The sequence below is a fragment of the Aquarana catesbeiana genome, linkage group LG01, assembly GCF_042186555.1.
Source record: "Aquarana catesbeiana isolate 2022-GZ linkage group LG01, ASM4218655v1, whole genome shotgun sequence".
Taxonomy (NCBI): domain Eukaryota; kingdom Metazoa; phylum Chordata; class Amphibia; order Anura; family Ranidae; genus Aquarana; species Aquarana catesbeiana.
The window spans coordinates 446,063,555-446,087,549 of NC_133324.1; the positions used below are offsets into that span (position 1 = coordinate 446,063,555).

The 23,995-nt window shown below is 42.7% G+C and overlaps 1 protein-coding gene across 1 annotated transcript in view; it reads right to left on the reverse strand.

Annotated features, from left to right (window-relative positions):
* Positions 1-4,940: 4,940 nt before the first annotated feature.
* The window catches only part of ACER2 (alkaline ceramidase 2), a 47,786-nt gene continuing 28,731 nt past the window's right edge, over positions 4,941-23,995 (reverse strand). Inside the window, exons 6-7 of the mRNA XM_073636492.1 lie at positions 16,252-16,389; positions 4,941-6,172 (exon numbers count right to left, since the gene is read on the reverse strand). Of these exons, the coding sequence (XP_073492593.1) occupies positions 5,986-6,172; positions 16,252-16,389 (325 nt within the window). The 3' untranslated portion in view covers positions 4,941-5,985. The remainder of the gene's footprint in view (positions 6,173-16,251; positions 16,390-23,995) is intronic.

A 23,995-nucleotide genomic window follows, 5' to 3' on the forward strand; every position in this document is an offset into this window, starting at 1 on the left:
TAAATTCGGCCCAAACTTTGTGAATTGGCTGAGGCTTCTATATGACAAACCAAAAGCTAGAGTCAGGGTCAATGGGGAGTGCTCCGAGTGGTTCCAGTTGGGGAGGGGGACAAGACAGGGGTGCCCGTTGTCGCCCCTGCTTTTCGCCCTCGCACTGGAGCCCTTGGCAACTGCTCTGAGAAAATCACAAGAAATAAAGGGTTTCAAAAATAGGGGTGTAGAAGAGAAAATCGCAATGTATGCATATGATATCTTGTTAGAATGGGAGAGGAAGGGTATTCACTGCTTGATGCAACTGTACAAAGCAGGGAGGTTGAAATCATTTCAAGGAGATAAGAGAAGAGTTTGGACTACCCAATAGATCGCTGTTTGGTTATTTGCAGGTGAAGCACGCCCTGGAGGCACAATTTAAGGGTAAGGAGATTGAGTGGTGTGAAATGCCCGTGTTAAGGAAATTGGTAAATAGTACGTAATCCAGAGGGTGGATCTCAGAAATGTATAAGAGCATATCTGAGGCGGGGCAGGTAGGGGAGGTGGAGCCCAGGAGGAGAATTAAATGGGAGGAAGAGGTTGGTTTAATAACGGTGGAACAGTGGAAATTTAACCTAGCATTGGGATCAAGAGTATCTCTTTCACCATCACAAGGGGTCTCCCATCTATATTTGATTTATAGACTATATTATACACCAGTAAGATTATTCAGGTTCGGAAAGAGGCAGGATGCGAAATGTCAGCGTTGTGGGGACGCGAGAGGGGATTTGCTACATATGTTTTGGCGTTGCCCCAAGCTATATAGATACTGGGAAAATCTAGTGGAGGAAATTAACACAGTATTCGGATCCTCATTGGTAATGGAGGCTCGAACCTGCCTTCTGAGCCTATTTGAGACAAATGGCATGTTGAAGGACACCCAGACAGCAATTATAAGGTGCCTGTTTCAGGGCAGGAAAATTATAGCATGGAAATGGCAGAAAAAAGACTCCCCAACGATAGGAGAATGGAGAAGAGAGGTCCAGGATACGATCATTAAGGAGGAATTCTGGAGAGGTAGCTTAAAAAAGTATAAGAGTGTATGGAAATTATGGCTGGAGTATGAAAGGGATAGATAGAATGTAAGAGTATTAGGTGTTTAGGGGGGGTGTATTTGGGAGAGGGAGGGGGTGGGGGTGGATGGAGTGCTGGGGGGGAGGGGGGGAGGACGGGGGCGGGAGGGGAGAATTGGAGGCTTATAGATGCCACTGTAAAATGCATGCTCACTGTCTATAATATCTGCTCGGTCGAAGATCTGCTGTTTTCAGTCCTTTTTTAAGTCAGAAGTTATTTTTTGAGTAAATGAAAATAAAGCAATGTTAAAGAGCGGCCACAATGATGTGAATTAAAGAGATGGGATAGATTTTGATTTTGGAAGTTGAAACAACGTCTCTTAAAATAGGATTCGCTGACGTGGCTAGGAAAAAAAAAAGAAAAAAAAAAAAGTAGCACAGTGCTAAATAGCAAAAGAATGGCCTGATCATGAAGGGGGGAAAACCTTCCGGAACTGAAGTGGTTAAGGCGAGTGAATTCCTCAAGTTCGGGTACATTGCTGAAACTCATTAGAACAAAAGAAGCCGATTGGATAAGCTAGGAATCTACTACTAGCTATTGTTTAAACCCATTACTCCAGACAAACCTGGCAATGTAAAATGCTGTCATGTCTCATTTGTAAAAAAAAAATATATATGTATCATCATCGGAAAGCAAGGTCCTAGGAGTTGTGAAATTGCTCTCAACTCTTTAATACAGAACTCCAGGATTTTCAAAAAATCCCCCATTAGTACTCCCCACCCCCACCACACACAAAACACTAAACAGGTATTTGTGAAATTTCTTACTGTTTAAGAGATATGACTGATTGAATTTTCAGGAATTTCAGGTAGTCAGTTTTAGGCTCCATGCACACTGGAGCTCATAAACGGCCGTTTTTTGGAGTTTGGACGTTTTTTTTAAAAGCCCATAAACTCCACTCTGTTATTCTATGTGTCCATGCACACATGGACGTTTTTTGGAGTTAATCAGCAGTGGAGTTAATGGGCTGTTTTCTGAACGCCATAAAATCACATTCAAGAGCAGTACTGGAAACGCCAGACACCGGTAAAAGGTGTTAAACGAAGGTTAACACTGTAAAAAGAGTGTTAAGCCTCGTTCGGCGTTTCTCTACCTCTATTCAAAATCAATGGTTCCCTATGGGAGCCCACTGAATTGAATAGAAGTCGCACCAGAAGTCCGATCATCATGATCCAACTTGCGGTGCGACTTGTGTGCTGAGGATGAAGGGGGAACCCTGCCAAAATGTAAAAAAAATTGGCGTGGGGTTCCCCCTCAGACAATGCCAGGCCCTTCAGTCTGGTATAGATTTTAAGGGGAACCCCCTTTGCCGGAAAAACGGCGTGGGGGTCCCCCCAAAATCCATACCAAACCCTTATCTGAGCACGCAGCTCAGCCGGTCAGAAATGGGGATGGGGACGAGCGAGCGCCCCCCGCCCTCCTGAACCATACCAGGCCGCATGCCCTCAACAGGGGGGGTTGGTGCTTTGGGGCGGGGGGGTCTCTTCCTTCTTCTGCGTGCTCTCCGGCCTCTTCTCCCGGTCTCCGGTTCTTCTGCCGGGCTCCTCCCCTATCTTCTGCTCTTTTGCTAGCGGTGGCCCAGTCTTCTCCGTCGTCTTCTTCCCTCTGCTCTTCTTCCGATGTTGACACGACGCTCTCTCCCGCTTTAATGCTGGCTGCGCGGTGCGCAACAACTTATATTGGCATGGGGCGCGGTCACTGGGTGATGTCATCTGGTGACCCCGCCCCCTTATGACGTCACCGCCCCATCATGCCCCGGGTGCCCCTTCATCCTCATGATGATCTGACTTCTGGTGCGAACACAGTTAAAAGCTAGCGCCGCTAAACGCGCATTAACGGCAATGTAAAATGCTGATAAAATCACGTTTTTAAAGCAGCGTTTTCCTGCCAGCAATCCAATGTTCAGAATGGCCGTTTATGAGCTCCAGTGTGCATGGAGCCTTAGGATTAAAAAAATGCAGCCTGTATTCTGCCCAAAAGGAGGTGTTAGAAGAGTGATTGCATCATATCCTCTTCTCTCTCTCTAACTGTAATCAGACTACATTTCCCATGAATCCTTGGGATGGGAGGTACACTGGGCTTGTACATGTAAATGTGGACTCGCCCATTTCAACATAAATCACACCCCTCTTTCTGCAGCCAGCAAGCCATACATAACACATGATATTTTACAGCCTTATAAATGCAAAGCATTTTAATATAAATGCATGTTAATATAATTAATGCATTAAATAAATATATTTAAATAAAATTCATGCATTTAATATAAATGCAAACCAGTGCCTCTTGTCAGGGAGCCCCAGTGCTGCTTGTCAGGGACCACCATGTCAGGGACTACCAATGCCACTTATCAGGAACCACCAGTGCAGAGAGGGGATTATCATCAGTAACTACTTGTATATACACAGGTATTGTTATATGAGAACACCGAGCGCTGATGCCCCGCCCCTGCCATTATGATTGACAGCGCACTGTTCCTATAACGGCAGGGGGCGGGACATTAGCATCAGTGTTCTCATATACATATATGTTCTCAAATACAATACTGGACACAGTGGGAGATCCCCCCCAACGTGTCATACAAGTAAAGACTGGTAATCCCCGCTCTACATGGAGATAGCAGGCGTGGGGGGGGGGGGGGGGGGGGCGGCGGGGACGGAGTGAAGGTGGAGTGGGGGCAGTGACTGTCAGGGAGCAGAGGAGGAGGGAGGAGAGAGGACACCTCCTCCATGGGCAGCAGACCGGGGGCTGCGAGACCCCTTCCGCCCACAACAACATGTCTGCTTCCTCCCTGCTCTTTCAGAGGACTACAAGGGGGCGTGCAAGACTGCTGGCTGAGCTAAGGACAGGGATAGCAGCCAACAGTCTTACAAACAGGATGTAAGCAGGCAATAACGGTTGTTCAGCAGCCTATTACAGAGATCAGAAGAACATAGATGGTAAAGTGGGTGAAGGTAGGAGATCAGCAACAAGGACATGAAAAAAAATTTGGCCGGAGTTCTGCTTTAAACAATATTATTGGCAACATTTATTAAATGTGGCACAAGATTCAAAACTCTCCAGGAACAATCAAATTTTCCATTAAAAACATAATTTTGCCAAGTTTATAAATGACAAATTATGTTAACATTCAAAAATCCGATCTTCACCGGAGAATGCTTTTAGTGGGTTTTAGATATTTTAGTTCAATATGGGTTTTATTCTTATTACAATCTCTACGTGGTATGGTATAGAAAAGTTTCCATTTCAAATAATACACAGCTGTTAAGTGTTGAATTGCCAAGTATTGGACCAGTATGACCACCCTCATCTAGAATCAGATTTTGGTTTTGGAAAAAATGAGTCAAATGAGCAAATACAGTAGACACCCAAGTCGAATGTTCAGGTTTTATTAGGTCGCCCCAATTAGGTGTCCTTTTTTTTAAACACTCATGGTTTTTGTTTTTTTTTGTTTTTTTTTCAAACTTGTAAACTGCAAACATCCTACCATTTGTGCACCAGTGTGGGTTTTAATAACTTTGTTTGCTTTTAGTGGGTTTCCGAGGACAGACCTGCATCAAACCAAGAATGCTGAGTAGCCCCGAGTACTATCTTTTTACCCCCGGATACATCTGGTATAAGTGGGAAGATTCCTACAGGTCCATACCAATATACATGAATGTAGAAAAACAGCTTTGAGGAAATTTGCATCCCTAACAAACAATCCCAAATATCTACTTCTCTCTACTGCATTTGGATGCATTTCACATACAAGAATCCATAATCTGTCTTTAGCTATCTTCGTGCTTTACTTGCACTGGTTTTACAAGCACTACAAAAAGAGGCACAATTTATAACTTAATTCTTTTATTTTTATATACATTCACAAATAATGAAAGCATAAATAGACATAATTGTAATTTGTCAGAATACTGCATACCTGGGCATCATAGTAACCCTGAATACTTTAATTGCTAAGACCTTCAACTCCAGTGGATCAGTGTAATGACATTTTCAGATCTTAGCAAATACAAATGCCTGGGAAATGAGGAGTGGTGAATTTTCTAAACCCTGCATTTAACTGTAACCACTTGTATAAAAGGCCTTTCATACAGGCTACCCTATTGTGTTGCTACACACAGTAAAGATGTCCAGTTCCATAAGTATTAAAATAAATTCACCTTCTATGAAGGTCAGTCTTCTCATTCTAGATAGTTCAACCTTACAAAACATTGTAAATTTAAAAACCTACACTCCTAGTTATTATGGTTCACAATACTGCTCTAGGTGGACGTATGGCTCACCCTTCTATTTGAACCTACCCTCCTAGTATTGCCGAGCTACAGTGCAAACAATTTGGAGCCAGAGTTTGGCAGAATAGGCAGTGCACTTTAAGAGCTCTTAACACCTGAAGTATATGTTTTAATTTCACAGCCAACCTGGGTTATCTTTTTATCACACATCCTCATCATATAGATAAAGCTTGTTGGAAGCAACACTATATAAAAATATAAATAGCCCTCAATAGAATAAAACAGATCACAAGCACAGCAGCTTCTTATTTTCTTATCAGAATCCCAACATACAGATTTCTGCAAGATTGCACTTCAAAGTTAACTTGTAGAAATAGATTATTTTTTGTAGAAAATAAAACACATATAAATGTACCAATAAATAGGAGCTGTCATGTGTCTTAAAGGAACCGAGCTTGAGGAAGAAAAAAAAAAAAAGAATGTGTTCTTCTTTGTTCCACAAGATGGTAGCAGCTAAGGTTCCGTCCAAACAAAGACATATAATTAGTCCTTTACTGGAAACACTGCAGAGAAAATATATATCTAATAGATTCCAGTGTGTATATGTTTCATAAGTGAAAAAAACAAGTTCAAGCTTCCACGCTGGAATTCATGTAATTTTCACAGGTGACTTCCTGTGGGCACAAAGCAAGCTGACATAGGGAACTCCGATAAAAGCCCACTTCTCGCTTGGCCAGAACTTTATGACGGGCCCCTGTTCTGGGATTTCAGATGCAGCATCGAAGTAGGCAAAGCAGACACAGCCGAGGTAGGCAGCCAGGCAGATGAGAATGTGCCTGCAAGACATAAGAACATAATGAGCTATTTGTTCTCTTACAGCCTTATTTCGAGAACAACCACAGTGCAAAATAGAAGCAGGATGTTGTTTTAAAAGGATAGCTGTAATAAAAGAAAGTAACATGTCATCCGGTATCCAAAACCCTGCCTATAATACGGCATAGTATAGTATTGCATAGTGTAAAAGGGAAGCTCCTACTGCAACTCAGAATCAGTTTCTCCTGGTTCTAAACTGCTCAGCAATGTAATACTGCATAGAAGGAGTGACTTTTCATAAGTCGTGTGTTTAAAATTTAGAGGTATTAGGACCCTGTAAACACTTAGTGGCTCTTTTAATATATTAAATATGCACTATATTACCAAAAGTATTGGGGCGCCTGCCTTTACACGCACATGAAATTTAATGACATTCCAGTCTTAGTTTGGGGTGGAGGAACTTGACTGGCCTGCACAGAGTCCTGACCGCAACCCGATAGAACACCTTTGGGATAAATTAGAGTGGAGACTGTGAGCCAGGCCTTCTCCTCCAAAATCAGTGCCTGACCTCACAAATGCGCTTCTGGAAGAATGGTCAAACATTTCCATAGACACACTCCTACCACCTTGTGGACAGCCTTCCCAGAAGAGCTTAAGCTGTTATAGCTGTTATAGCTGTTATAGCTGCAAAGGGTGGGCCAACTCGAACCCTACGGACTAAGACTGGAATGCCATTAAAGTTCATGGGCATGTAAAGGCAGGCATCCCTTTTGGTAATATAGTGTCTATAATATATATATTACATATATAATATTAATGTTAATTGCAAAATGCAGTAACTGCTGGAGCCCATCAACGTTTAATCTATATAACGCCCAATTTTATTTTGCTCTTTTTTTAGTTTTGAATAGCACATGAAGGAGTTATAACCTGCCAGTTTTAATGATTTCTTACCCCACACTTCCCCACAAAGTAATGGAAAATCCAAAATAATCACCAAAACAGGTGCAGAGGGGGAAATCTTCCAATTGGACACCTGTCCTGGTGACTGCTGTTTATTGAGGGGATTCCCCTCATTTAGGAGAGATTTCTCTAATTTCCTGTTCTGTTTCTAAGAGGGGAAGTGAGGAAAATATCCCCATGGGACACAGACAGCAATCCAAACCTGAAATGGATTTTAACCATTCTCTTCAGTGTCCAAAGAAGGTGACATTTGCTTGGTTGCCATGAGTAGCATGTAGTCATTGCACTTTGGTGTTTCCTTATTTATTATGTTGTGTTTTTCACAAAATGTGTTTTAATTTTTCTGAAGCTGTCCTTTAGTGGTCAATTTATAGGCAAGGTGGGCTTAGTGAAGTTCTAAACAGTTAAAGGGGTTGCAAACCCTTGGGGTTTTTCACCTTAATGCATTCTATGCATTAAGGTGAAAAACCTTTTGTAGTGCAGCAGTCCCCCAGAGCCCTTGTTTAACTTACCTGAACCCAATCGTTCCAGCGACGGGGGACGAACAGAGCAGCTCCAGCCACTGTCTCGGGTTCTCATTGGCTGGATTGATAGCAGCAGGAGCATTGGCTCCCACTGCTGTCAATCAAATCCAGTGACACGGGAGCCGGGGCGCGGGACCAAATCCCCCTGTCTGTGTCAATGGATGCAGCAGGCCCACATGAGTGCCCCCACGGAGTGCATGTCTTCGTGGGGCAACTCAAGAAGAGGAGGAGCCAGGAACGCGACTGGGGAACCCCAGAGGAGGAGGATCAAGGCCCCTCTGTGCAAAACCCTTGCACAGATGAGGTAAGTATGACATGTTTGTTTTTTTGTTTTTCAAACAAACCTTTACAACCCCTTTAAATACACAAATAAAATACATGCTGTTTTACCTGCTGAAATTATATGAATAGGTTCAGCCAGTCTTGTGATTTAATCGCCCTTGTCATAATGCATAGCAAAGATGGTGATGGTCTTTTTTGTTATTACAGGATCCTGTGTAATCTGTACAAAAAAGTAGCAACCACCCCAATCTATAACTGGCCTCTGCAGTAGGGTGCACATGGAAGGGCAATGCACATCACAAACCATTGTGCTCTAGCGGGGCTTCACGTGCGTCCCTGTGCCTTTAAGGGGGGGTGGGCCTTCCCTGCCCTTAATCTATCCATTCTTATACAGTATGTGTTCCTACTATGGAGGCTCTGGAAATTTAGAGAGTTAGGACCACAGTATATACAGACGTCCCTTGGTGTGGGCACTGTGGCGTACACATATATTTGCAAATGTGTGCTAAACAAAACCCTCTGTTTTTAAAGTAAACTGTTAGACAGGGCCAATTCAGTTGTTATGCAGGCTGGTCGATAAGCGTGCTGGGAAATCTTTTGTTTGTTTGTGATGTGCATTGCCCTTCGCTGCCATTGTGCTCTTGCTGGGCGTCATGTGCATCCCTGAGTATTTAGGGAAGGGTTAGGCAAATCCACCTTAACCTATCAATGCCACCCACCCCCAACCCCCAGCTCACAGTGTATAACCTTCCAACCTTACACTGTTAGAAGATAATATAATATAATATAGGGATTTCTGCCAATATTTCTATCCCTAAAAGTAATAAATTAAGAACAAATAGACTGAATTTTTTTTTCTGGAGCTCTACTTTAACTTAGAACATGCACAATAAATACAAAGGTGTCTGCTACTGAACTCTTCTAGTCAAAATGCTAGTTTCCAATAACATTAGGATACTTGAGGGGCATGGCATGAACAGACAGGCTGACTGGGTGTGCTGCCCCGTGATCCCCGGGCTCCAGGAAGACAGGCAGCGGTGGTTCGGTGGGCTCCTGACCAGCTACGGCATGTCTACATGCCGCCGCACAGCTGCACTACCGATCAGCGGTGGGGATAAGAGCCAGGCGAACAGGCTCAGAGCCTACCTTATGGCGCAGAGCGTGGACTCAGGGAGCGCAAGTAAGAGGACCCCGGCCCAGGAGGGAAGGAAATTTAGCTCCCCTGATCTGAAGGAGGGAACGGAGGGGGCCGAACACTATCCCCCTGCACAGGGCCGAGGAGCGACAGGAAGGGGAATTAGAGTACCCAGCGGCGGCCGTGCATCCCTAAGCCCAAGGCGGAGCTGCATAAACATGGAAAGGGACCTTCCAGGAGAAGGGAGAGACCCCATGGCTCACGCTGATGAAATTGTGGGCTCGGAGGGTGAATGTACTGGAGGTGACCCAAATCTTAAGGAGGTGGAGGGAATCCCAAGAGGGATGGCTGAATCCTTGGAAAATGAAAATCTTGGTACTACAAAGCCCAGCAGTGAATCTGCAAAAATCGGCAAAGGACTTGGGATGAATCCAGAGACAGCCTCTACGGAGAAATGTGACCTTAATAATGAACCAAGTGCATCTCAGAGTTAATAGTGGTTTTGGACTTAAGAGAACAATTGAGAGCACTTCCTACAAAGAATGAAATTCAATTACTTATAACCGCTGTTGAATCATCATGCAAGCAGGCTGTGGAGGGGCTAAGGGAGGATATAGGGGCACTGGGACATAGAGTGGAGGAAATAGAGATGAGCCAAGATGATATTAGACAAGGAGTGGCTGATATCCAAGATAAGACAAAAATACCATGAAGAAGTGCTGAACTCTCTGTTGGATCAGATGGATAATCAAGAAAATAGAGATCGTAGACAAAATATACATATAAGGGGACTGCCTGAAATAAAACATTTTAAATTGATTCCAAAGGTGATCAGTTTGTTTCAGCTAATTCTGGGGCCATCCACACCAGATAAGATTGAAATAGATAGAGTTCATTGTGCCCTTAACTCTACACACATATTCAGTAAAAGAAGCTATTATGAAAGCGGTCCGCAATAAATTCACGGTTGACTTTTTTAAGGTGCACAAATAGCCCCATTTCCAGATTTATCTCATAGAACTCTTATGCAACAAAGAATGATTAAACCCTTGTTGGAAGTCCTACAAGCAGTTCCCTTCAGGGTTATAGCAACACGGAATGGGAAAACAGGAATACTTAAAGTTAAAGATTTCCAACACTTCACAGAGGTGCTGGTGCTCCCCATAGTGGATTTTCCAGATTGGAGACTGAACGATTGTAAACCATCACTACATTGATGGCAACAAGTGCCAGTTAAAGGTCGAGGGAAGATTGATACGGACAGAAAGGATTATAATTTGGTCTTAGAAGGACATGCCTGAATAGGGGTGTAAAGTTAAAAGGGTTAATAGGAAAGGAGCTGATTGCCTACCTAGAGTAGGATTGGGGGGGGGGAGGGGTTGATTGTTTGGGGGGGGTGAGGATTCTGGTTTGCAATCTTTCCCTCTGTCCTCCCTTCCTTCCTTCTCTTCCCTTCTCTCTCCCAAAATACTTTTCCTTTTTTGTTTTCCCTCCTTTGTTGGGGATATTGGAGGCAATGTGCTGAAGAACCGCTAAATAAGAATAGTATAGGAATATAAATGGAAGCCCGGGGTTCACGAGGTATCCTGGTCGTGTTTTTAACCATCTTTCCCCCATCTTTCCTTGTCCCGAGACAAGGGACTTTATTTCCTCCCAAGAGGCGGAAGGGGGGGAGCTACTCCAGGCACAGGTGGTGCACCTCTGCCCGGATTCATCCTCCCTTTAGGGGGATGTGCCACAGGCAGTGGCATAGTAGGTTATGGGGTTTCTTTTTTCTTCTTCCTTCTTCTCATGCAGGGAGAGAGAGCTCAAGAGGTTGGGAACAGACACTGATCATGCGCAGCAGTATGGAAGTAATGAGAGAATGATAGGTAGAATGAAGATTTTATCGTATAATGTGAGAGGGCTTTGCTCGACTGGTAAGAGGGGCCCCATCTCTGGCATGAACTGCGTCATATGAAAGCAGAGATAGGGCTCTTTCACACGGGGGATCGGTATGTCTGTTTTTCATCCTCCCGTTTTCGGATGAAAAACGGACATACATGTATCCCTATGGAGCGTCGGATGTCAGCGGTGACATGTCCGCTGACATCCGACCCGCTCCGATAAGTGTAACGGAGGAAAACCCTACTTTTCCATCCGTTTTCAGATCGGATCGGGTGACGACGGACTCTACGGTCCGTCATCATCCGATCCCCCATAGGGGAGAGCGGCGCTCGGACAGGTCAGTTGCTGCACAGTGTGCAGCAACAGACCTGTCATCTTCCTGCTCAGCGGGGATCGGCGGAGCGATCCCCGCTGAGCAAGCGGGTGTTCACGGGGCAGATCATTACTGATCCGCACCGTGTGAAAGAGCCCATAGTCTTTATACAGGAGATGCACTTCAAGGCAGGGTCGTCCCCCTCATATGCCTCTTTTTCCATATAATCAATGGTTCCATGCACCTTCACTCATCCCTAGGGCCAGAGGAGTTACAATAGCTATCCACAAACGATGCCCCTTAGTACCTATAGAAATACGAGTAGACCCTGAAGGCCGTTTTCTTTTTTGTTAAGGGCTAGATCCATTGTCAGTGTTATACTTTTGCTACTATATATGCCCCCAACAACCATACTGTTAAATTTCTATCTAAAACGTTTTGGGAAGGTTTATTGGTTATAGGAGGGGATTTTAACATTACCTTGGACCCAAGTCTAGACACTTCTTTGGGGAAAACCTTTGTGTCTCATAAGGCTTCAAGGCATGTTAAACAGCGCCTTCGCTCTCTGCATTTGGTAGACAGTTGGAGGGTGCTGCATGAGCAGGACAGGGATTTCAGTTATTATTCCAAAGCACATAAGGTATATTCAAGGATCGATATGTTGTTGGTCGACCAATACTATCTGAATTATGCAAATTCATCAACTATTGAGTCAATCACCATGTCAGACCATGCTCAAATAAGCTTAACGATAGGTCCGGCATCGATCGGGAGCCTGGAAAGAACATGGCAATTGAACAAATCTATCCTAGATGATAAACAGAATGTGGAATCCCTGTCCCGCACATTAGCATTATACTTTGAGACCAATAGATCAGAGGAGGTGTCTGACCAAGTGGTATGGGAAGCACATAAGGCTGTCATTAGAGGGGAGTTGATTTTGATGGGTTTGCGTATTAGAAAAGAGAGACAGAAAGAAATGGTTGAGCTTTCAGAGGAAATACATAAACGTGAAATTAAACATAAGGCCCATTTAAAACCTGAGAACGCGGCGAGAATGGAGAAACTGTGGGTAAACTTAAAACAGCTCCTCGATCGGAAAGTTCAAAATAAAACATAGATATTTTGCCCACCGTTTTTACGTACAGGGGAAAAAGGGTGGGAGATTATTGGTCAGACAATTAAAGAAACAGGATTTACGCCATGTTCACACTATAAAGACAGGCGATAAGCAGATAGTGGACACCCAAGCAATAGCAGCTGAGTTTCACAGTTTTTATAGGTCTCTATATAATATAAATTCAGTTCCTGTGGGTTCGATGGAGGGTGGGCGTGCGGACAGAATTCGGGAATATCTTGAAGCCTCAGAGTGGCAGGCCATTCCATCTGTGGCCCTGGAGGAAATGGAAAAAGCAATCTCGATTGAAGAGTTGGGCGGAGTGATTGCCGCTTTGCCATTGGGCAAAAGCCCGGGACCAGACTGTTTCACAAATATGTATTATAAAAAGTTTTCCCCAATCCTGTTGGCTCCTCTTTGCAGATACCTTAATTCTGTCTCGGTCTCTAACCCATTGCCTCCAGAGGCACTGTTGGCTTATGTGACGGTTCTCCCGAAGTTAGGGAAGGATCCTCAGTGCTGTGCCAGCTATAGACCCCTCTCCCTCCTTAACTCTGACACTAAGCTCCTGGCAAAAATTCTGGCCCTAAGGTTACAAGAACATATAGTTAAATTGATTCACCCAGATCAAACAGGGTTTATGAAGGGCAGAGAGGCCAGAGACAATACTATTTGGGCCCTGCATGTACTGCATTGGATGTATAATGGACCGAACCAGACCCCTAGTGTAGTAATCTCAATGGATGCTGAAAAAGCATTCGATAGGGTGGGGTGGGAGTTTATGGTCGGAGTTCTGAGGGAGATGGGTCTGAGAGAATGGATGATGGGGTGGGTGACGGCACTGTATGCAGATCCTAGAGCAAGGGTTAAAGTCAATGGTAAATTATCAGATTATTTTGGAGATACGGAATGGGACTAGGCAGGGATGCCCATTGTTATTTGCTATGGTGCTGGAGCCCTTTCTTGCGAACGATTAGGGGAAATAGGAGGATTAAGGGGAGGAGGATTAAGAGGAGGATTATGTTCCATATGGATCAATGGAACATAAGATCTCAGCTTACGAAGATGATCTACTGTCGTACCTTTCTTCTCCTCAAGAGTCTTTGACGGAACTGATGTTGGAAATAGACAGGTTTGGCCTTATATCTAATTTTAAAATAAATATTGAGAAGTCAGTATTGATGCCGAGCCATGTTCCTTTGAGGATGATGACCACTCTGCAAAAATCCTTTCCTTTTGTTTGGCGTTTTGATTCTATATCCTACTTGGGGATTTATATTTCTTTAGATGCAAAGCGCCTATATGATCTAAATTATGGTCCCTTGGTAGTATCTATATTAAAGGGGTTGTAAACCTTCAAGGTTTTTCACCTCAATGCATTATATGCATTGAGGTGAAAAACCTCCTATAATGTTGCAGCCCCCCCCCCCCCCCCCGAGCCCCCCGTTTTACTTACCTGTACTCCCTCTATCTCGTCCCGGGGACGAGCACACCAGCAAAAGCCGGTGTCTCGGGTCCTGATTGGATGGATTGATGGATTGGATGGATTGATAGCAGCACAGCCATTGGCTCTCGCTGCTGTCAATCAAATCCAATGACCCTGGTGACGGGGGCGGGGCCAAGTCATACATTAAGTACTAGTTGGCTGTCATGCTGCTATCAATCTGCCCAGAGAGGAGGGACAGAGGCAGGAAAACCTTGGCTCTCATGCACAGCACTGGATAGTGAATGGGCTCAGGAAAGCATGGGGGGGGGGGGGGCAGTGGGGGATTCTGATACACAGAAGGTTTTTACCTTAATGCATAGAGATGCATTAAGGTGAAAAACCTTTAGGCTTTAGAACCACTTTGAATACTGTATAAACCATGTAAAACTTTAGTTTGTTTTATTGGATGTGGCTACAGATATTTATAATACTTAGGAATAATAACTTATGTTGATCAATCCATATAGACCGGGCATTTCAAACTCAGGGCAAACAGTGGACCGAATTAAAAAGGACTAAATGTCTACTGTTGGCCGCATTATGTTTACTGAGGGTGGCACCTTCCTTATTCAAGAAAAGAAAGATTATGACACATCATAACTGAACAATTATAGTAAAAATTCCAACTTTAATGAACTCAAAAGAAAAGGGTCATAAAGGAAGTGTAACTTGACAACTGGACACCTGGAGCACATCCATTTTTGTATCCTTTAACACCGAGGGCCTAACAAAAGGAAAAAGAGGGCCCATGAAACCTCAGTTTGACATGCCAGATATACAGGAAAAAAGTATTTGATCCCCTGCTGATTTTGCCCACTGAAAAAAAGAAGTGATCAGTCTAATTTTAATGGCAGGTTTATTTTAACAGTGAGAGACAGAACGAAAAAAAATCCAGAAAAACGCATTTCAAAAAATTATAAATTGATTTGCATTTTAATGAGTGAAATAAGTATTTGATCCCCTATCAGCAAGATTTCTGGCTCCCAGGTGTCTTCTATACAGGTAACGAGATGAGATTAGGAGCACTCTTAAATGTAGTGCTCCTAATCCCAGCTTGTTACCTGTATAAAAGACCTGCCCACAAAAGCAATCAGATTCCAATCTCTCCACCAAGGCCAAGACCAAAGTGATATCCGGGACAAGATTGTAGACCTACATAAGGCTGGAATGGGCTACAAGACCATCGTCAAGCAGTTTGGTGAGAGGGTGACAACAGTTTGCAATTATTCGCAAATGGAAGAAAAACAAAATAACTGTCAATCTCCCTCGATCTGGGACTCCATGCAAGATCTCACCTCGTGGAGTTTCAATGATCACGAGAACGGTGAGGTTGGATGAGCCCAGAAATACATGAGAGAATCTTGTCAATGATCTCAAGGCAGCTGGGACCATAGTCACCAAGAAAACAATTGGTAACACTACATAGTGAAGGGCTGAAATCCTGCAGTGCTCACAAGGTCCCCCTGCTCGAGAAAGCACATTTACAGGCCGTCTGAAGTTTGCTAATGAACATCTGAATGATTCAGAGGAGAACTGGATGAAAATGTTGTGGTCAGATGAGACCAAAACCAAGCTCTTTGGCATCAACTCAACTCACCATGTTTGGAGGAGGAGGAATGCTGCCTATGACTCCAAGAATACCATCCCCGCCGTCAAACATGGAGGTTGAAACATTACGCTTTGGTGGTGTTTTTCTGCTAAGGGGACATGACAACTTCACCACATCAAAGGGGTGATGGACGGGGCCGTTTACCATCAAATCTTGGGCGAAAACCTCTTTCCCTTAACCAGGGCATTGAAAATGGGTCGTGGATGGGTATTCCAGCATGACAATGACCCAAAACACACAGCCAAGGCAACAAAGGAGTGACTCAAGAAGAAGCACATTAAGGTCCTGGAGTGGCCTAGCCAGTCTCCGAACCTTAATCCCATAGAAAATATGTGGAGGGAGCTGAAGGTTCGAGTTATAAAATGTTAGCCTCGAAACCTTAAAGGATCTGCAAAGAGGAGTGGGACAAAATCCCTCCATATATGTGTGCAAACCTGGTGGCCAACTACAAGAAACGTCTGACCTCTGATTGCCAACAAGGGTTTTGCCACCAAGTATTAAGTCTTGTTTTGCAAAGGGGTCAAATACTTATTTTTATTCATTAAAATACAAATCAATTGATAACTTTTGGAAATGCGTTTTTCTAGATATTTTTTTGTTGTTATTCTGCCTCTCACTGTTAAAAAAAACCTACCATTAAAATTATAGACTGATCATTTCTTTATCAGTGGGCAAACATACAAAATCAGCCAGGGATCAAATACTTTTATCCCTCACTGTAGACCCTATTCATTACAGTGCCTGCCATGTACATTCTTCAAAAACTGTTTTGCTTTTAATACTTACCATACACAGTGGAGGTAGGGAAAGTTGAAATGAGACCATATTTCACAGAACGCTTTGTCGCTGATCCAGCAAACTAATGCTAAGGTCCACCAAAAGCCTGACATCAGACCCAGCTTATAAACCCGCATGTTGTCACACCTAGAAAATCAGGCAGATGATAAATACATTAATGTTAATAGGCTGAACTGTGAAGATAGAAATGTTCTGATGATCTGAACCATATGACATAACAAAAGTACATACACACAAGAATTTAAAAAAGTATGGTGCTAAGTGTTTGCCATTATGACCCTGGTTCTGGTCAGCATCTGCATGGAGATAGTAAGCCTTCTCCTTATATTTGTGTGGGTTTTTCTCCAGGGGTATTGCCAATGAATGGGCACAAGGCCAATGTGGTGCCTTTATTTAAAAAGTTATGAAAGTCTTTACAAGTAACCACAGACGGGTAAGTTAAACCTATAGTTGGAAAGATATTTGAAAGTTTGATAAAGGACCACATACTTAGTCAGCACGGATTCAGGAAAGACTGAAAGCGGGATTCCGACCGGGAAAAAAATAATTAACAGTCAGCAGCTACAAACACTGTAGCTGCTGACTTTAAATAAGTACTTACCTGTCCTGGGTGCCCGCGATGTCGGCCGCCCGAGGCCGACCCGTCCCTCGGCTCTTGGGTCCCGGCACCGCCATCCTAACCATGGGAAACAGGTAGTGGAGCCTTACGGCTTCACTGCCCGTTTCCTACTGCGCATGCGCGAGTCGCGCATCGCTTTGTGAATGGGACGCGATGTGTTGTGGGACACACACAGTTTCCATAACACACCGCGCCCCATTCCCAAGAAAACGCGGGGAGGAGAAGAGACAACATCACCGCGGCGTAGGAAGAGGCAGATTAGGAAGCCTGCCTAGCAACAGCCATTTCACGTAAGTAAAAAAAAAATTTTTTTTTCCCTCCATTTTTTTGGGTATTTTTTGTGCATTTTTTTTTTTTCAGGGTGGACCTCCATTTGAAGCTGTCAAAAAAATCTACTTCCTTTTTATAATGAAGTAAGCAAAAACCTCTATAGATAAGTGAGTGACTGTGGATTTGGTATACATGGACTTTGCTAAAAACTTTGACACAGTTCTCCACACACAGTTAATGTGTAAGTTAAAGCAGTAATAAACCCAAAAACAAAAATGTAATTTATTGCAGCTCATCAAACCTTAGATGTGGTGGCTGCATTCATTTTCTTTATTTAGGTTTTTTTATCTTTCTTTCACCTGGTAATCCTGCCAGTAACACACGTCCTGTCTTAGGGTGTGTGCATTCTGGATGAAGTAGTGAAGCAGACACCTTTGGACAGCAGCACTGTCAGTCGAAGGCAAGGATAGTGTTTTACTAGCAGATTTAGATGGACTTGACCAACAAATTGAGGCTGAACTCCAGCTAACACTTCATAAGCAGTTACAGCAAACATTTTCTTTTCTCTTGGAATAGAGGTTATAAGCTGGCTATAGATGGATCAAAATTTGGCTGGGGCTGGTTCAGCAGGTACCTGCCAAATTTCAATTCATCTATGACCATTCCTGTTCATGAGAAGTCGATCTAATGATCGACTTCTCATGGAGGGGAATGCGTAAAAAAAATTTTGTTTGATCATTTGCGTGGATGGGGGAATCTCTTCCGTTTTTTTTTTGATCAGCCCAGCTGGTAGAAAAAAAAAAAAAAGACCCTCAAACCTCTAAGTACCACTTTTGCTGGACTGGTTAGTTTGGTAAAGGAAGATGGACAGCTTGTTTAAAGTTGTATTAAACCCAAAATCAAAAATGTAACATGGTGCAGCTCGGACTTATTGGAGCACAGGGGCACCTTTGGACAGCAGAACTGTCAGTCTGAGGGAGGGTAGTGTTAGATGCACTAGCAGATTTAGATAAACTAACAAACTGAAGCTCAGGTACATCCAACACTTTTTAAGCAGGTACAGCAACAGATTTTTTTCCTTTCAGTACGAAGGTTTTGCATAAATGAATAAAAGCTGATCATTGTAAGCACCCCTTTTTAGTGCTAAATGGTTTGTCTCAATCCTCTAACTGCTACATCGGCAGGACAGCTTGTTGTGTTGAAAAATAACACAGATTTACTGGCTGGATCACCCAATGAAAATAAAGAAAGTCTTAAAAAGAAAATTAATGCAGCTGTTACATCTAAGAACTGGAAAGCTACAGTTTAATAAATCTTTGCTTTTGGGTTTATTAAGGTTTTAAAGACTACAGGCTTAGAAAATTAGCTTAGTAAATGGATAGAAAACTGGCTAAAAGACAATATTTAGAAGGTAGGGATTAATGATTCATACTCTAAAATGGTCTAAGGCAGGGGTGCTCAACCTTTTGAAGAGTGTGGGCAACTTAAGCGATTTGGTTACTGGTCGTGGGCCCCAACGAAAAGAAATGGTTCAAAATTTAGAATTTTTTTATTTTGACTAGCATAATGAAGATTTTAACCACTTTAGCCCCGGAAGGATTTACCCCCTTAACCTCCCTGGCGGTATGATTATTTCAGATTTTTGCGTCTCAAAGCGGTACAATTATTTTGCATAGAAATTTGGCATTTTTATATTGTAGGTCTGTAATTCTTAGCAATAACACACTTAGATCTGTCCACCAAGAGTCTAGTAGATATCCCGGGTATGATGAAGTTTGAAACACAAAATCATAAATTATAATATAATAAATAAATATAAATAATTGAAAAAAATAATAATATAATAATAATAATAAAATAAAATTTCCCCACGATTCACTATGGCTCAATTCTGCAAGAGTTCTAATTTACTATCGCTGTTTTCTAGCTGATCTAAAACCACTTTTGACGTAAAGGGACACTTTTTGGTTGCTATGGACAATCCCAAGTTTCCAGGCAGAAAGAACAGTATATATAATATAAAACTGCATGCAGGGCATGGGCCAAAGCACTGGGGACAAAAGGGATGTGAAATAATTTCCTTGTCAAAAGAAGTTTATTGAGTATACAATGTTATAAAGATACATAAAGTAAGTTTACAAGGATCTATAAAGTAAGCTCATTGTTTTACAGTAGGGTTTATATAGGTAAATATCATGAAATTTCAAATATTAAACATTGGGTATGAAATAATTTCATACAGTACTGTAATCTGTAAGATTACAGTGTACTGTATGTGTTATGATTTTTAAATTCTTTTCAATTTGCCGCCAGGCTCCGCCCCCGTGCGTCACAACGCTCGCAGGGAACGGAGCCCGGCACAGAGAGGCTTCGGGCAGAGGACAGAGCCCGCAGACACAGCGGGGGACATCGCAGGATCCTGGGGTCAAGGTAAGTATGCCGCACCAGAATCCTGAGATGTAATCCCGAGTGTGGCTCGGGGTTACCGCTAATGGTGCTGAAATTTAACCCTGAGCCACACTCAGGAATACCGTCAGGGAGGCCACCGACAGGCCATTTTTTGCGATACAGCACTGCGTCGCTTTAACTGACAATTGCGCAGTTGTACCCAAACAAAATTGATGTCCTTTTTTCCCCCCATAAATAGAGCTTTCTTTTGGTGATATATGATCACCTCTGTAGTTTTTATTTTTTGCGCTATAAAAAAAAAAAAGAGAGGTAATTTTGAAAAACCAAAAACAGTTTAGGCCAATCTGTATTTTGCTACATATTTTTGGTAAAAAAATTCCCAATAAGCGTATATTGATTGGTTTAAAGCGGTTGTAAAGGTAATTTTTTTTTTTTTAAAAAATAACAAACATATCATACTTACCTTCACTGTGCAGCTCGTTCTGCACAGAGTGGCCCCGAACCTAGTCTTCTGGGGTCCCTCGGCGGCTGTTTCAGCTCCTCCCCGCAAGCATTCACCACCTTAATGCGAGCTCCCTCGCATGGTGGTGAGTGCTTGCGGGCGCGCTCCCGTGATACAGCCGGCGGCTATAGCCGCTCGCTGTATCACTCGGCCCCGCCCCCCGGCGCGCCGCGTCATCGGATGTGATTGACAGCAGCGCGAGCCAATGGCTGCGCTGCTTTCAATCCATCCACTGCAGCCAATCAGCGACCAGGCTGAGCTGCAGCGAAGATGACAAGAACGTGCAGCGAAGATTCGAGGCGTCAGGTAAGTAAAACGGGGGGGCTGGGGGCGGCGGTACTGTCAAAAGTTTTTTCACCTTAATGCATAGAATGCATTAAGGTGAAAAAATTTTTACCTTTACAACCCCTTTAAGCAAAACTTATAGTGTCTACAAAAGATAGATTTATGGCATTTTTATTATTTATTTTATTTATTTTACTAGTAATGGCGGTGATTAGTGATTTTTAGTGGGACTGTGACATTGTGGTGGACAGATTGGACACCTGAGATTTTTTACACTTTTTTGTGAGCCAGTGACATTACTTCAGTGCTAAAAATATGGATTGATATTGTACTAATGACACTAGCAGGGAAGGGGTTAACATCAGGGGCGATCAAAGGGTTAACTGTGTTCCCTCACTGTGTGTTCTAACTGTATGGTGGAAGGGCTCACTGGGACAACACACAGATCCATCTTCCTGCATAACAGAAAGACGGGATCTGTGTTATCTGCCCTGTCAGAACAGAGATCTGCCTTGTTTATACAGGCAGATCCCCATTCTGTCACTGCGGGGAACGATCGCGGGTGGCTGGCAGACATAGTGTGCTGTACCTGCTGATCGGCTTCCCTGCTGAACAATGGTAGCACGCACGCGCCCACCAAAGCTAGTGCACGAGTCACTGTACATGTACGGCGGCTCGTGAACCTAAGAGAATGCACCTAATCCCAGCTCGTTACCTGTATAGAAGACCTGGGAGCCAGAAATCTTGGCGATTTATAAGGGGTCAAATACTTATTTCACGCATTAAAATGCAAATCAATTTATAACTTTTTTGAAATGCATTTTTCTGGATATTTTTGTTGTTATTCTGTCTCTCACTGTTAAAATAAACCTACCATTAAAATTATAGACTGATCATTTCTTTGTCAGTGGGAAAACGTACAAAATCAGCTGGGGATCAAATACTTTTTTTCCCCTCACTGTATGCAAGTTTTCAATTTACTTTTACAACTATGTAAATATGTAACTTTTCTTCTCTCCAAGCATAACTCTAAGCATATAAAGGATTTCCCTGCATTGGCCCTACTGTGTGCGTATCCTTCAATTCAATGTAAAGAAAAGTCTCAGACCGGTTCAAAGAATATCTTGTACAGTGTCTGCAAGATGCTTTGTAAATACCAGGGAATACAAATGTGTATTAGGCCCTAGTGTCCAATCAAATATTTATTAATTAGCCAACTATCCTGTAGGGCTGAAATTCAATAATTTTCCCTTGATTACAGCTCTGCATAGAATTAAGTATTTACAGCTAATAAAAGAATAAATGATGCAATATAGAAAAATAAATAACACATTTTCTTTTCTTGTTTAATCTCATAGCACTACATAATGTGAATCAGAATGTGCCTGCCATTATTATGGGGAAGGTTACGTGCTACTGGCAACACAGCTATTTTACATTATACTATTTTTTTTAAATAAATCAGAATATACACTAATCTTATTATTATTATTATACAGGATTTATATAGCGCCAACAGTTTGCGCAGCGCTTTACAACATGAGGGCAGACAGTACAGTTACAATACAAATCAATACAGGAGGGATCAGAGGGCCCTGCTCATTAGAGCTTACAATCTAGAGGGGAGGGTCAACTGGAAACAAAAGGTAATAACTGGGGGATGAGCTGATGGAGGAAAAGAAAAAAAACAGTTGTTAGGTGTGGGTAGGATAGGCTTCTCTGAAGAGAAGGGTTTTCAGAGATCGTTTAAAAGCTAACAGGGTAGGAGATAAGCGGACAGATTGGGGTAGGGCATTCCATAGGATTGGAGAGGCTTTGGAAAAGTCCTGGAGGCATTAGTGCTCTTTTCCATCTTGTAGTAAAAACTGTTAAAGACCCTGCTAGTAGATGAGTAGAGGATTCTGAAAACTGTATACACCACACCAATCTAATGCCCATCTCTTTTACGTAAGATGGTCAGAATAAAGAGACAGATAGGATTTTGTATGTCACTTTCCAGGAAACTCAAGGTCACATGACAGCGCGAAGTGACAGTGCTGAAACCACACCATTTATCAGCATCTGCAGAGAGGGAAATGGCACGCTGAGAATTTGTTGAACACTGCAGCTTTCTATATTGTGTTTATCATTTTGCACATGCTTTTAAAGCCACTAAAAGCAGCAGCCCTTTAAATAAAGCCATAAGGATTATTCAATAAGCCAAAAAATCAGGACTAATATTTTGTCAACATTCACCTTACACTGCTATTATGTCAGTAATCTGAAATCTGACTGATTAATATGTGTTAATGCACCCTGCGTAATAAAAACAAAAAACTAGACATGTGCACTATCACAAAATTGCAGTGTATCAAAAGAAATAAATAATAATATAAATCTCTAAAGCAATAGAGTGATAAATTATGTTGCGCTACCGCTTGCTGCGATTGATAATAATTTGATTTACCTGATACTGCCCATTATTCTTTTGGTAGTTATTTATGTGCTGTAGATATATCACTGAGTAGCGCAACAAAATTTATCACTGCACCTTGCATAATACTGGTTTTACAGTGGTTTTCTGTACATCGAGAAAGTTACATAATGAGCTTTAAATTGCTTTAGCCATTTATTCCAGTTTACATACAGCTGTTTAATATTTCTCGTAAGTACACTATGGACTCAATCAGCTAAATTAAGGCAAGTACTGTAGGTATGTTCAGTAGGGGTTGACAGCTTAAAGGGGTTGTGAACCCTTGTGCTTTTTCACCTTAATGCATCCTATGCATTAAGGTGAAAAAGCTTCTGGCAGTGACTGGCCCCCTAGCCCCCCCATTTTACTTACCTAAGCCCCTTCATTCCCTCGGCGGAGACGCACTCTCCCTCTCTGCACGGGTCCCGGGTCTTGATTGGATAGATTGATAGCACCGCAGCCATTGGCTCCCGCTGCTGTCAATCAAATCCGAGTCCAGCATTCGTATCTATGGATGCAAATGCTGGACTCAGGAGCGCGCCCGTAAGGTAACCCCCCTTGGAAAGCGATTCTCCCAGGGGGTCATCTGATGCCAAGAGGAGCCGTCGGGGGACCCCAGAAGAGGGTGCTCGGGGCCACTCTTTGTAAAACGAGCCGCACAGTGGAGGTAAGTATGACATGTTTGTTATTTAAAAAAAATAAAACACAAAGCTTTATAATCACTTTAAGTTGTCCCTAGCAGAAGCATAATTGTTAGCAAATCTTTTCACTCATTAGGTGAAACAAATACATGCAGCAGCATGTATACACACACACACACACACACACACACACATACAGTGGGGACGGAAAATATTCAGAGCCCCTTAAATTTTTCACTCTGTTATATTGCAGCCATTTGCTAAAATCATTAAATTCATTTTTTTCCTCATTAATGTACACACAGCACCCCATATTGACAGAAAAACACAGAATTGTTGACATTTTTGCAGATTTATTAAAAAAAGAAAAACTGAAATATCACATGGTCCTAAGTATTCAGACCCTTTGCTGTGACACTCATGTATTTAACTCGGGTGCTGTCCATTTCTTCTGATCATCCTTTGAGTCCAGCTGTGTTTGATTATACTGATTGGACTTGATTAGGAAAGCCACACACCTGTCTATTTAAGACCTTATAGCTCACAGTGCATGT